This window comes from Prionailurus bengalensis, chromosome A3, assembly GCF_016509475.1.
Source record: "Prionailurus bengalensis isolate Pbe53 chromosome A3, Fcat_Pben_1.1_paternal_pri, whole genome shotgun sequence".
NCBI classification, from domain to species: domain Eukaryota; kingdom Metazoa; phylum Chordata; class Mammalia; order Carnivora; family Felidae; genus Prionailurus; species Prionailurus bengalensis.
The window spans coordinates 110,976,878-110,992,306 of NC_057354.1; the positions used below are offsets into that span (position 1 = coordinate 110,976,878).

A 15,429-nucleotide genomic window follows, 5' to 3' on the forward strand; every position below is an offset into this window, starting at 1 on the left:
GGCAGGGGGAAGTGGAGAAAGTGGTCAAAAGATACAAACTTCTGTTATAAGATGAATATGTGCCAGGGTTGTGACGTACGACACGACGACTACAGCTAACTAGACTGCTGTGTGGGAGACGGCAAAGTTGTTAAGAAATAAATTCTAAGAGTCCTCATCATGAGGAGAAAAAAATTTTTTTAACTGCATCCATGAGATGTTAACTAAATCTGTAGTGGTAATCATTTCGCAATATACGTAACTCAAGCCATCATGCTGTATGCCTTAAACTTACACAGTGATCTACGTCAATTCTTTCTCAATAAAACTGGGAAAAAACCTGGGGGGGGGGTGGTGGGTAGGATGGAGAGATAGATGCCAGTAGACTGGTAGCTGGTAGCCCCGCCTCAAAGAAGGAGTCTCTCCTTGGGGGTGGCAGAGAGTTAAAAGGGGCCCAGTGCCTCAAAAAAGACCCTGGAAGGGACTTGGCCGCAGGACTGAGGGACCTCAAAGTCTGCTCAGAAGTCCAAGAGATCTAAGAACCGAGCGACCAGCACTCTCAGAGCTGACCTTCTTAAAGACTGAAGGTCAGAAGAGGCAGATGGCAGAGATAAAGAGAAACACCGGATGGTTCTGAAAGAAGGATCTAGAAGCCAAATACTGAAGGACCCAAGAGCACCTGCCGAGCATCCATGGTGCTGAAGGGCTTCACGCCATCTGGGCTCGCGGAAACCCCGAGAGGTAGGGCAGTCTAGTCTACTCTTGGGGAAACACAGATTTAGAGGGCGGAAGGGACCTGATGTAACCAAACCAGTAAGTGGTGGAGCCCACATACACCCTGACTCCATCTGACTGCAAGGCTCGAGTTCTTTACGAGGTCTACTTAATGGTTGGATCCTTTCCTTCTATTCCAGAAACACACAGAACCTTCTTCATGTGGTCTCCAATGTGCCCGGTCCTCTCTGGAAAGAAGACAATGCCTTCAGGGAAAGGCCATGCTGGTTCCAACGTGCTGCCTCGGGGTAAGCCACGGTTAGCTGTGCGTGCATCTTGCCAGGAGTGGCAAGCTTGAGGACAGGCACTTCAAGCCACGATTAGAGACCCATTTCAGAGACAGGAACGGGGAGACACTTCCCCTCCACTGCTTGCAAGGAGTGGTTTTCTACGGTATCTCCACAACTGACCAGTTTGAACACAAAATCGATACATTTCGTCTGTTTCTTCAAACACATTTTAAAGCGAAGTCACCTTTAAGACTCTACTGAATTTTCGGGTGAAATAAATGAAGGATTCTTGGTTTAGGAGGGCCCTGATTAATCGTTTCCAGGGTGGCTGCTACGTGGCCCAGATTAATCAACTAGAGTTTGGTTAATGAGGCTTTATACAAATATTTCTGCTTTTGACTACATGTCACCTGAAAGACAAAGATCTAAACAGAGGCCTGAGAGCATGGAGTCATTTGTGCTGGCTGACGGATTCTGGAGCCTCCTGTTTCTTACAGGCCCTTTCTTTTCCGGGTTACTGGTTGTAACACCTCCTTCCACGGCACATTTGGGTGAATCTGAGAATGGCCAGAGAGTTTTAGAAATGAGTCGGTTTACAGGAAGACGTGGTGGCCGTTCTATGTAATTTGAGGTTCTAACTCATAAAGTCGCCATAGTCTTTTAGGGGAAAGAGCACAGTCTAGTTGGAAGTACATACAAAAGCATTTTAAGCACTTTGGCTGAAGAAGGATGTAGAAACGGAGACATGGGAACCTTCAACTAAAAGTGGTCTACACAGTTTATATTTGGCTATTGAGTGGGCCATGCCATTTGACTGTTCTATTTATCACTCCCACTGGTTTGTTTACACTGACAATGACATGATTTTTATTCTTTGATATCCAATAATAGTAATCCATTTGCTGAATGCCTACTATGTATGGGCCACTGTGCTGATTTATATGAGCCAGTTCCGTTTTGATCTCCACAGCCCAAGGGGACAGGATATTACCCCCATTTCTCAGAGAAGTGAGGCAAGGGGAAGTTACATGACTTGCCCAAGACACATGGCAAGGAGGTGGCAAGGCCAGGACGGGAACATTGTAGGTGCGGCTGCATAGTCCCCACACCTTCTGCCCACCATGTACCCAGTAGGATAACCTCAGGGAGGATACCTCCTTGTGTCAGACACATGAACGTGGTTATGACTTACTACCTAGCAAATGGGCACTTTTCCTACCCCTTACATTTGTTGGGGCTTAAGGTTTTTGTCTTCAAAGGTAATCTACCTTTTAACTGACTGCCTCACGTATCTGGCACAGTCCTACAGAGGAACAGAGATAACGAAGTGGTTACTGAGGACCCATGGCCTTTCTCAGGCACATCTCTATTTAACATCTCTCTCGGAAGAAGAGGATTAGAGGAGAACGTTCCAAGAAAAACATGAGATATGACACTAATATAATCAGGTTATTTTTAGGACAAACACATCAGGAGTTATATATCCAAACAAATGTGCTCCTCTTCTAAGCAGTCACTGCAGAGGGCTATAAACGTATCCCAGCAATACTGCCCTTGCCTCACACAGCTCTGGAATTTTCCTTTGGCAGAGACGTCCACGGCCAGGTTTTGACCCATGCAATGAAGACAGTTACTATTTTATGGCCACTCCTTGGTTTAGAGCAGCTCTGGTATTTTGTTTCCTCGGCTCTGGCCTCTCTCATCCGTGAGACCAGGCTTGGAAGGACTTTGGGCCTCCTTCAGAAACAAAGTCTCTACTGTAGGAAGGAGACCTGGTGCTGGAGTCCTCACCAACGCCGCATCAGGCACCCGGAGAACTCGTGCACAGCAGCTCCTTCTGTGGGGTCGTGTGACTCAGCGCACAGACACGGGTCTTGTCTCTTTTGGACTCAAATATAAGCAACATTATATTGCATCACGGATGACTACGATAAAAGTATGCCATGTCTTTCCGTGGGGGCAGTTTGGAGAACTCTGCATTTTTGTTTTTCTTTCCAGTTTCCCTGATTCTGGTTCCTACAAAAGGGGAGGAAGAAGCAGCAAAGGCCTTGAAATGTTAACTCCTTTCAAGCTGACTTCTCCCACTGTTTAAACTTCACCATCTCACTTCTTTTAAAGATAAGAAGTCTTAACAGGCTGTTAAAGTTGGGACTTTGCTTTTGCTCTCAAGCTATCTTCCCATTACACCATAAAGCTAATTAACAGGTGGGGGAAACCCCAGAATGCACAGCTGTGTTGTTTGCTTCCTCTATAAAGGTCCATTCAGTGTTTCAGAAGCCCCCGATATGGGAGCTCAGGCCTTGCTCTGCCTCTGACCCTGACCATGATGAGGGATATACATTGGCCTCTGAAAAGGAAGCATCTCCTGGTTGTTTCCCCCACTTGCCTCTGTGGACGGATCTGAAAAGTAAGATGCCCTTGAAACTACACTCTACTCGACTCTTCAACTGCTGTCAGGAGACAACTTTCCTGTGTAGACACTGGAGGTTCTAAATGCGGGTGTGGCAGTCCTGAAGGCAGAGTGTCAGTGTGGGAGTCACTTCCTGGGAGGAAAGCAGGTGGGTTTACCAAAGGCATCAGCTCTCTCCAATCTCCAGGGTACTGTTTAGAGTCCTGAAAAGTAATTTGCTCTGGGATCCCAGGCCAAGAAACTAAATGCAGTTCTGACTCTCGGATTAAATACTACTGCAAAGTAATCCCTGGCAGTAGTGGAGAGGGGTGCTTTGTCCTTTTGCCACACTGCTGTGCACAGCACGGCCCTGAACGCTGGCACGCTGGAGACGCAGCGGTGCACAAGGCAGATGAGGTCTCCACCCTTGACGAGAGGCTCCTGGATCTGGTGGATCTCATCAGCTTCCCAGGTTCCCAGGTCCAGACCCACAGGCCAACTGCAGGCCATGCTAACAATGTTATACTGCTATCTGGTATCCTAAGTTTGCCACCCAGGGACTTATAGAGAGCGTTAGTGTGATCATTTCGGCAGGTGTGAGAAGCCACAGGGCACCCTACGGGGAACAGGGGATTCAGACAAGGGAGTGGAAGAGGCAGTCAAGAACCACCAGGGACGCAGCTGACCTGAGGAAGTGCCCGGGAGGTACTTTCAAACATTTTAGCTTATAAATTTAACGTGGCACTGCAGCGACCTTTCTCTAACTGCCGCAGAGGAAGAGAACGCTACTATTATATTTTATCTTCTTTTAGCCAGTAAAATACCCAAATCCCCTGCTTGTGATATCCCCTTCATTTCCATATCCCAAAGGTGGGCACATGCTGGGCATGAACTCTCCCTTTGGAGAAGAGATCGATTGTGTGTGCCTCCTGTTTGAGAAACCAGCTTTACTTTTGTTTACGTAAAGAGGAAACAAACCACAACGCTGAAGGAATCCGAGCAAATAATTCACAGGTCACTAAGCGACTCACGGAGGCTGGTGGGCACAGATGAGGGTGGAGTTTGAACGTGCTGGCCCGCTGGGCCTTACTTGACTGGAAAAAGAATGGAAAAGCAGAATGCAACTGATGTCTTGCTAAAATCAGATGCAGGTGGTCTAGATAATTTCAGAGAGGCAGAGATCTAATACATTGTAATCCTATCAGCACATGATTAAATGTTTTTGGCTAAAAAATGCAAAAAATATTTATTGATTTGACTCAAAACCTGAGTACCTTATAACATTTGGCTTCTAGTAAATAAAACATCTGCTCTTAACTCATTTTTGTAAAAAAAAAACAAAGACCAAAAAACCAAAACAAACAGAAACCAAAACCTGAGACAAATATTGCCATGTAGGCAAACACTTACCTCTCTGTATGTCTTAAAATACTTTGAAAGCAGACCTGACAACCATTTTAAGACCCTTCTTGGAAGTCCATTTGTGTTTTATTTTATTCTGTTTCTTGGGGTGGGAGTCTAGGTGCATTTATAAAAGCCAAAGAGGCCTTTCAGGTTTATTCAACATACTAGAGAAAATAGGAAATAAAGTTACTGGAAAAATTATAAATTTTCCTGAGTTCTACGAACAGAAACCTCCTCAAACTGGTAAACACGAGGACGTGTGGCTGATTCCCACAGCATGCAGAGGACAGAATTTTTCAGTAATGGGACTTAATCCATGCATTAAGTGTCTGCTGTGGGTCGATTAAGCACTTCATGGATGGAAGCTCAAGGAAATATTCCATTTTCAACTTGAACTGAGGTCCCATCTCTTACAAGGCCTACAATCCTTCATGGAGATTATATACAGAAACCATTTTGAAAACACATAATGTAGTGTAAAAGGCAGAAACAATGAAAAATGAAGATAAGGAAAACATAATACTTGCTTTATGACCTAAGGGAAGCTTTCCATGTAAAAGAGTACAGAATTCTGTTACGCAAACCTTGAGGAGGAAGCCACTGGACTACCCAGAGCGGGTCCTGCCGTCACAGCCCAACGTCTGAACACCCCGCCAGCAGCCTCCAGAGGGTCTGCTGAGTGACTTCAGGTCTGAATACATTTCCTTATCAGAAATAACCTTCCATATTGGGGGAAGGGGGGGGGGGTCTTTCCCCCAACCACTCGAGAGTCCAAAATCAGGGTTGGTCTCCTGGACAGAAACAAGAGGCGAAGACACCAGTGCCAGGCTCCCTTCTGTGCAACAGACCTCTTGAAAATAAGACTGTGCTGGTGCCCAGATAAGGACAATGCCACTTGGAGGTTTACCCAGCTGGAACCACTGGAATTTCTGTTTACACAGCTAAGGCCTAGGACACTGAGGTGCAAAGAGAAAGCTGCATATGGCATGAGTAGGATGAGGTGCTTCCCAGGGTGCAGGGTAGACCAGCTGAAACCAATCACTCTTTACTTCTGCTGCGGCAACTTGAGACCCATTCCAAAGTCAGTACAGCACGTGACAACCAGAACGTCTGCAGCCGTTCACCCTCTAAACAGCACGCAGAAAAGCATCCGGCTCCCCTTCCCTTCTGTTTAATCACATCGGCACCTTCTGGGACCACCTGGGTTGCCGTGTTGGGACCTCAGGAGCCCAGAGCTCTGAAGGGTGTGCGGGAAGCAGACGGGGCTCTTCCTGACGGTGATGTGCCCTGATGACAGATGCCATGGGCTCTGTTTCTGGACTCGCGGTGGATTGTGCACCGCAAGTTCACGGACTCCTCAAATGGGCCTGGCCTCTCAAAGTAAACAAAAACCAAAAGAGCTGCATTTTCTCTCCCCTGGCGACACCCGGAAGCATGAAAGGGACTGGGAAGCTCTGAGGTGTGTGGGTGCCACACTGCCCCAAGCAGCTGTGCTACGGGGCCTTAGAAAGTACGCTGTCTCCACACGGACCACAAATGGTGATGAAGCAGTGGTGGGCGATTAAGGTAAGAGTGCAGGACAAGGTACACCACCTCTTGCAGAAAGGCAGGTGCCATCTTTCAAGGGAGCGATCAAATCGATTTGGCATGTGGCCCAGATCAGCTGCACTCTGTTAGAAGAGCTATAACTGTACTGACCCAAGTGAGCGCTCACGCCGTGTCGACTTAAGTACCCTCACCAGTGTGTGTGTGTGTGTGTGTGACTTAACTTATGTCTTAGAGATGAGGAATTAAGTATTTGCTATGTTTGATTCCTGGGCGGAGTTAAATACACAACGATCAACAGATGTTCCAAAGAGATACTATTGATATTTGTAATCTCTAAGGAGAGATAGCTAAACAAGTTAACATTATCATAAACAGAAAACTAAACAAAATGAATGCTGTATAATAGACTGACTTGATAAAAACTATAGATAGCGCCTCTATTAAGGAGAAACATTATTCATCATCTTCTAATTGAAGATCACAATAGAGAGGAAATAGAATGATAACCATCGCAACCAGTGAGTGTGCCAAGCCACCTTGATTCCACATAAAAGCTCTACCTCAAATATTTATATATAATAAATATAAAAATAGCTAATCTCTAATCAGTCTGCAGGAAAATCATTTTCACAGACTCTTAAAGATACAGGATACTTAGCAACACTTAGAAGATACTAGACTTAAAGATATATAATCGGGGTATCTTAACTTTGTTCACATCACACGTACACATTTTATAACTTGTATGTACACTTTCATAACATACAAATACACAATTTCATACCTCTCGTATACAAATACACGCAATACACAAACACACAAATACACAAATACACTCAAGCGACTAACCTTTGACAAAAACTTCTCAAGTGAAAAAGATGCACAGACTCACAGATTTCCAGCCAGCAAACAGGACTTTAAATATCTGACCTCAAATATTTTCTAAAGTAACACATGGTTACAAAGAAATAAATACATAGCTGCCAAATCCTGAGTTTCGAGACGATATTGTACGCACTAAGTAATAACAGGACTGGGCCAACACAGGGGCTGCCTACCCGAGAATGGTCCCGTTCAGACTGGCTCGATCGAGGGGCACACCTGTGCATCTTAATGTCCAAAGTCAAGAGCAGGCATGATGCTGCAACAATATAGGCTTGGAGACCCCATGAGCTGAATTCAGAAAAATCTTCATGATGAATGTAGCGCTCTTTATAGTATTTGCCCGGGAATGACTAAACCCCTGCACGTGGTTGAGGGTCCACTGGAATGCTGATGGTGCCCCGCACAGAAGCTGTCTGGCTCTCGGCAAAAGCATCACCAACACGAACATCAGAGCAGAGCGAGGGGGATGCATGGGGTCAGGGCATCACCCTCAGGGCAGGCATCCCCACAGGCACTGACTGTGTGAGGGCTGGATTGTTAACTGTCATGGAGAAGAGATGGAATAAAAACCTCACTGGAATTCTTTTTGCTCTAGGAAGGGTCCGGAATGGCATGTGGGATACAGTCAGTGATAAGGCCACGTGTGCGTGGTGAAGTGTGTCACGGTGAGGGCATCTGCTGTTTATGAGAAACCACGTATCAAATCTGCCATCACACATTACAATTCCCACCACACCTTTTATCTTCACCTGATTTATGCGCTCAGCTCATCTTTTGATTCTTGCTCCCCCCATCCTGTAAGCCATCGTAACAGTCAAAAAGCCTCTGAAAATAAAATCTAAATTCGTGTGTATTTGCGTAGGAAACTGGAATATAAAAAAATTAGGGAATCAGAAAATGTTTCACTAAAATGATTGGGTAATTACTACTTAGTTTCTTTCTAGTACGAGGATGAATTCCCAAATGATGGGTATTATCGTAATGAGACAAAGCTGTTCACTTCTCAAAATTAATCATCAATCCTATTAATTATGTCTGTATTACACATTCTATTAAATTAGCACACATAATATGAGGCCTTCACACATCAAAAGAGAAGCATTATCATTGCGCATTAGTGACTTGATAATTTAGCTGAAAAGAACACAAATATTCGTAATTATAGTACTTTTCGTAGGATCACCACTTTTCAATTCTCTTACGGTAAGAGAAAAGGATACTTTGCAAGGTGAAGGAAGCATGCTTTTGGTTAGGGGTTTTATCACTACAAAAAAAGGTCAGATTAAAAGCAGGTTTGAGGTTTTTGGAAATCTGTATTTGAGAGATCTAATTAGTACACTCAGGGACCCATGGCCATGGTGAGGTCAGCACTGCAGGCTGGGTGGGGTGAGGCACACGTGGCCCCGGGAACAGATTATCTACGTTAAGAAGAGCTGGTTTCAAACAGAGAGAGCCCAAAGCAGGAGACTGTGCAAGCACTGGTCCTCTGCACCTCCTGGACAAATAACGTGGTGCTTTAGGACATGCAAAATGATGGCCTGTCTTTTTCTTTGGTAGTGATCTCTGGATGGTGATGCAAGCTTTGCCACTGAGGCACAGCCGGTAACTGCCTGCGGGGTGCTAGTGCTGCCGGGCTTGGAGCCCTTACAAGGGACCAGGCTGACGGGAAGCTGATAAGAGAACAAGCCTGAAGAGGCCAAGGGAGCTAACTGGAGAGTCAGATAGGGAATCTCCATATCACAGTCAGGGACTGAACTTGACTTTGTAGGCTTGGACGTAAGGGGGAGAAAGGATGAAGACTAATCCAATAAGGCTACTTGCAAAATATGTATGATGTATACAGAAGGGGCTCAGTGACTATTTTAATAATAGAACAACATGTATGAAGCATTAAGATGAATGAATAAAAGTATACAGTATTACTCATCAAATCTTCAGTCTCCCCAATTTGTTCTCCTGAAGATAAGCCTTAGATTTATATATAATACAATTACACCTGCCACTGAAACACAATTTCACTTTATTATTATGAGCTTGTATGAACAAAAATGTAGTGAAAGTGCTTGCAAACTAACTTAAAATCAAAGTAAAAAATGTGGACCAAAGTGGCATTTAACTGTCCACACTAAAGAAGAATGTACAGTTTAAATCATGCAAGAATTGGAAGAGGAAATATGAAGGCCAAAGAAACAACCAAACAAACCAATCAAAAACAAAAGCAAACCCCAAAGCCCCACAAATAACAAAAAACCAAAAACCAAAAAACAAAACCGAGAAAGACATAGACTACTCTTGCTTCTAGGTTTCTTTTCATGAGTTTAAATTTGTCACATTGGCTTTGAAAAAGAAGTGATTTCCTATTTATTATATGCAAACAAATGTACTAGTTCAGTAATTTACTAATTACAAATTTACCGGTTAAGCAGCAAAACACAAGAACTTTTTTTATCTAAACAAAATAATCTGAGAAGTTTCAACACACAAGAGACTCACTGTCAGATCTTTCCTCTGAAGGTAACATGGAATTCTCAGCCTCCTGGGCCCTGGTTTCTTTTCTAAGTATGATCCAAGTGCCCCTGGTGGATTCATAAAACCCCTGTACTGGAGTTTTGATATTTAAATATGGTAGTGGCAGTTGTAGTGGTTGTACATTTCTCCTTTCTGCTAATCCCCTAGCCTGAAATGGTGGCCTAGTTACGCCTTTTATTTATATCTCACCAAAGGCAGTGCCATTTTTTTTTTTGTCTAAATTCCGGTCAGCTCTTTGAAAAAATAAGCAGCACTAAGTTGGATGTATGACTTGACACATTGTTTTTGGCTCCACTTGGGGGCTAGGAAGCTTATGGGTATTACAGAAGAACCCAATGTGTTGGTCACTAAAAGGTAGGGCAACCGTAGGTCCTGATCTGCTTCAGATACTCCTGGTCTAGAGCTGTTGTCCCATCATAATTAACAGCCCCTGTTTCTCTCTCAAAAGCATCATGGTTTGAAGAATAAATTACATAAGTGGTCACTCTATTAAAAAAAAGGAGGGGCGCCTGGGTGGCGCAGTCGGTTAAGCGTCCGACTTCAGCCAGGTCACGATCTCGCGGTCCGTGAGTTCGAGCCCCGCATCGGGCTCTGGGTTGATGGCTCAGAGCCTGGAGCCCGTTTCCAATTCTGTGTCTCCCTCTCTCTCTGCCCCTCCCCCGTTCATGCTCTGTCTCTCTCTGTCCCAAAAATAAACGTTGAAAAAAAAAATTAAAAAAAAAAAAAAAAAAAGGGAGTCCAGCTTTCAAACATACATTTTAATACTCTATGGCCATTATACTGAGAAAAATCTAGCTGTAAAATTCCTGAGGGAAGAAATTGTGTTTTTAGAATCTCTGCATCTCTTATATACCAACACACAAAATAAGACTCGGAGGAAGTGGCCTCCTGTTGTGGCCAGAGGTCACACAGTCAAGGAGAGGGAGCTGTCCTGATAAGCTTGAGTTGTGGCCAACAGGTACCTGAGTGCCATTCATCGGTTCTCCTTTGGAAACTGGTACAAAGCACTGTGGCTAGATCATCTCCTATTCCTCAAGTATCATCCCAAATATACAGAATTACTTGTATCTGGAAAGCATGCAAGACTCTCCAACAGTAAATGCACAGTACATGCAATTAATACGGCTTGCCTAATTTTTCACCTGCTACTCTGATTACACGTTCATTACTGGCTTGAGAAGCATACATTGTCTTTCACTTGACTTCATGAGCTCTACTCAATACAAAAGCAATGAAAGAGAGTGAGAGCCTTGGGAGTGGGGACTGTGCTTTTATTAGAGTTGCCAGCTGTCTGAGCCTTGCCTTCTGGACTCCAGAACAGCATCTGGCTTATATCCATAGGACTGATTTCAGTATAGACGTCAGGGGCAAACATACATATGTCTCCTGCTGAAAAGCTGTATCCCCATGGGTCATAAGGAGAGGATTCTGTCAGTTTCTCAGGCCTCACTTTGTGTCCCGAAAGCCCTCAACATGGACAACTGCTTGGTTTAAATGGAATCAACTAAGTGTCAGCAGACAGAGGAATACCAGGGACACTAAATCAGTATTTGGTATTCAGTTGATGTCAAGGCAGCAGCGAGCTCTATGTGCTAAGTGTACCTTAATATGGGACATGGTGTTTCTCTGTGAACAGAAAGACCGCTGTAAATAACAGGGTGGAGAAAGGGAGCTGAATATTGAAAATCCTGGAACAGCAAAGGAGCCCAATAGAACATGACAGTGCTATCACATCATGGCATTCTGAGAGAGCATTTCTTTATTCTTAATATGTTTTACCTTGCGAACACGTCTTCCCCATCACCCTTCTGAAACTAGCGCTTTGGCTCTGTGTGACATGTCAGAAACATTAACTGATCTAGGCAAATGGCTGTCAATGTAGATTTAGTGGCCAATGGTAGAAACCCAAGATTTTTTTTCGTGGTCTTACCTATGCAGTAGGGACAACACTGGCCTTTCCTCAAAACAGGTCTTTCACAGGATACTGAAGGGCAAGACTCAGAGTAACAGCTAATTACGCTATCCATGCATACACAGCTGGTACAAACGTCAGGCTTCCAGGACTCAGCTGCCAGGAATATATCCCCTTCATCATTTTTGCAGTAACTAGGCACGCTCTCATTATGGGATGAGGAAGGCTGAAGAGGTTCATCTGGAAAAACGAACATAAGGTCAGCAGAGAAAAGGAGATGCTATAGGCCACCTGTGCAACATAGCGAATTTCACCGTGTCTCATAAAAAGCACACTCAGTCACTGTGGTTTGGTGTGCCTCCTATAAAAGTGACTCAGGAATGAAATGGCAAGTCTGACTTGGGCAGGGTCTTGAATTTGGAACGCAAGACAATAAGGACCACAAAAGACCTGTTACCAAGATTCTGTTAGTTGTCTGTACAACATCCTCTCTACTCTTCCTCTGTAGTTTACCCAAATCCTGGTTTTGGGGGGTGGGGTGGGTGGTGGAGGGTTTGGATCACAACAGGTGTAAGTCAAACAAGACGATCCTGCTCCCTGCTTTTCCAGTCTCCCCTGCAACTAAGGGTGGCCCTGTCACCTGGTTGTGGCTAATGGGACTTAATGGCTAATGGAGGGATTTCTGGGAAAGCTTCCGCTTTCCTAATAAAGCGCAGATGTGGTGCAACTCTCACATTCCTCCCGCCTGGAATATGAGTGTGTTGTCTGTAGCTGTAATATCCTTATCGTACCTGTAGAAGATGGACCTCTACGTATCTAAGACAATGATCAATGCCGATAAACACCTGCCTCCTCACTTCTTGTAATGTATGTAAAAGAAACTTCTATCTGTCTAAAAAATGTACCTGGGTTTCTCCTCTTACATGCAGCTATGTGCAGTCTTAACCAATCGATATCCAAACAGACCTTCACTGCACCTTCAAAACACCCATTTGTAACATCCCAATGTTCAGGCATTCACGTTAATGGCTAAGAGATAATGGGAAATCTAAATTACTCAATAAGGAGGCACCCACATCATCTGCAAGTCGTCTGTGCCTTTGTTAAAGACTTTGACCAGAGGGTTCTCAGGTCAAACTTGAAACAGAAAAGAATGTTACCAGAAAACCCAGTTATCTCTTTGGGTCTTGGCATCCATTGAAATCACAAGAAAAGCTGTAACCTCAAGCAGAAACCTGACTGGGGTAGAACAAAGAAAAACAGGATAGTGAGGTTCCTAGTTCAGAAATGTGACAATGCTGCTAAGAGAAAGCACTTGCAACCACCTTCACCAGTTAAGAGCTTGGAAAAAGCCATGATGTCCTACCTGGCAAACCTCTACATTTTCTCAGTGGCCACATGGTCAAAAGAATGATCATATCCTCCTCTTGGAATCAGTCTCACGAAGTCTGCTATTTTCAGTCACAAAACAGAACTAAGATAGGCAGTTATCACAGTGGTGTAGAAGCTCTAAATGTCACATTCTCCTTCCATCCATCTCAAGAATACGTCCTACAGCCAACACATTCTCCTTCCATCCACCTCACGAATACGTCCTACAGTCAACAAGTTTGATTTGACAAGAGCCTCTCTGAGGAGCAAGGCAGTTGCTTTGTTTTGGGCAACAAAACAAAACCAAACAAAACAAAACAAAAAATGGAATGGGTGCCATGCCCTCTCCTGGAAGTGATGGAACCATATCTCCTACTGCCAGTCCCAAAGGTATTCCCAAGTGAAAAAGAGACATTGGTTCCACTGCTCCAAATGTGCTCTCGGTCCAACTTTAGGGCTGGTTCCATAGATGAATTCCATATGGGTTAAAAATGGGGGGTTTGGGATTCCCTTCTCAGTGACCTTTTCAGGGTCATCCATTTCCAGGGATAATTTTGCCCTGAGGGTCCTCTGGGTTATGACAGCTTAGCTCTTGCAAGCAGTATCCACCCTCATGTCTAAAAATTTAGAAGAGGACAGGGACAGCAGTGATGGAGCTAAGAAGTACCGAGTGAAATGAATACTCTAGAGTCTGGAGGCCTCTTGTTGAGGCCTAGAGAAGACCCTGGGGGACACTGGTAGCTGCTGTCAGTGCTGGAACAGGAGCCAGGGCGGAGATGCAGATTCTGGGGGCTCCTTCCCCCGGGCAGGAGACCCCTAACCAAACCCTAGCTGACCAGGTCATCTGGGAATCTTGCCCATGGTATCTTCCTTCTTTGGGCCTCTCTTCCTATTTTCCTCCCGCTCCAGAGACCCCATCTTTATACTTTTGATTACAAATACTGACTCCTAAACTTCGTTTTTACCAATTCCTTGGTTGGCGCTCATCCATTCCTTTTATTTCTATTCTACCTCCCTCTCTCTTCTGTGCTATGCTTCTTTCAAACTCTAAACAGTAAAGGATGAAAGAGAATTTAATAAACCTTTAAAAAGAAAGAAGTGTTATTCCATTCTCTTTCTTACTTTGGCGAAGAATTGCCACCTGCAAGGATGCTCGATCTTGGTGAACCCATTTGTTTCCAGACCTTGCTCTAAACCCAGGCTAGAGGAGGGGGAAAGTGGAAGGACAGAAGGCATAACAGGGCACCCTGGGGGAAACAATCATCAGGAGGGACACAACTCTTCTAATTGTACATATGTCTCCTTTCTGGACTACGTTAGGAGGCAAACATCCTAAGATTAGGGATGGTCTTTTTCCAGATGTGAAATACACCCTTTATCAACACTACTGTTAAAATTCACTGTGAAGAAAATGATGTTTTGCATTTTAAGAGTCTTTAAAATTGCTGCAACATAACAATGAATGGAAAGTTCAGGAAGATCAATTATGGGTCAGGTGACTTATTTTAAAATAATAGTATTCCAGAAATGCTCTTATTCAAATATAAGAGGAATGTTTGGAATACTGATATATAAAGCAATAAATCCTAATGTTTAAGAGGAAAGCTATCACTGAACTCTCTCTCAGGTTGTATGTTAAGAAAAGACAAGCCACCCAGGTGTAAGTTAATAAACGCAAAGCCAGTGCGCAGGGGTGTCTATTCCCCTTAGGAACTGAACCGAAAAACATTATAAGGGTTTGAACGTGAATAAAATAGTGATTAAAAAACAAAAAAGTAATGAGGGGTGCCTGAGTGGCTCAGTCGGGTAAGTGTCCGACTTTGGCTCAAGTCATGGTCTCATGGTTTGTGAGTTCGAGTCCCACATCAGCCTCTGTGCTGGCAGCTCGGAGCCTGGAGCCTGCTTCGGATTCTGTGTCTCCCTCTCTCTCTGCCCCTCCCCCGCTTGTGCATGCGTGCTCTCTTTCCAAAATGAATAGACATTAAAAAAAAAATGAAAAAAGAAAGTAATGAAACACATGGGTTTATGTTTTACTGAGTAAAACTACTCTTAAGAATGTACATTTAGAAGGCAAATGGTTATTGATTTAAATGGAAGAGACCAAAAGCTAAGCAACAACAAAATGAAAGTAGCTGTGCTGTCCACTTTGCGATGTTATATATACAAATTACCTTCTGGGAAAAAGGAATATACTCTGGTGTTAACTACGAGTGCTACTTTAGTCATAAAACCAGTAACTTACGTTTAAAATCTTGACAAAATTTCATCACGTTTGTATCTTTGAATCATGACCATGAATTTACAAGCAAAGGCAGGTTACCTGAGCAGTAAAAACACTACTCTCTGTGCACGTGCAGTGCTAGTCAAGTTAATACTTTTGGATCGTAATTTATTTGTCACTGCAGATT

The 15,429-nt window shown here is 43.9% G+C and overlaps 1 protein-coding gene across 7 annotated transcripts in view; it reads right to left on the reverse strand.

Moving 5' to 3' along the window:
* The window catches only part of CRIM1 (cysteine rich transmembrane BMP regulator 1), a 192,891-nt gene that overhangs the window by 20,629 nt on the left and 156,833 nt on the right, over positions 1-15,429 (reverse strand). For 5 of the 7 annotated variants that reach the window (XM_043604183.1, XM_043604181.1, XM_043604178.1 and 2 more), the window contains one exon: positions 11,669-11,890. The exons of the other annotated variants lie outside the window; for them this stretch is intronic. In XM_043604183.1, coding sequence (XP_043460118.1) covers positions 11,669-11,890 — 222 coding nt within the window. The remainder of the gene's footprint in view (positions 1-11,668; positions 11,891-15,429) is intronic. 7 annotated transcript variants of the gene reach the window in all.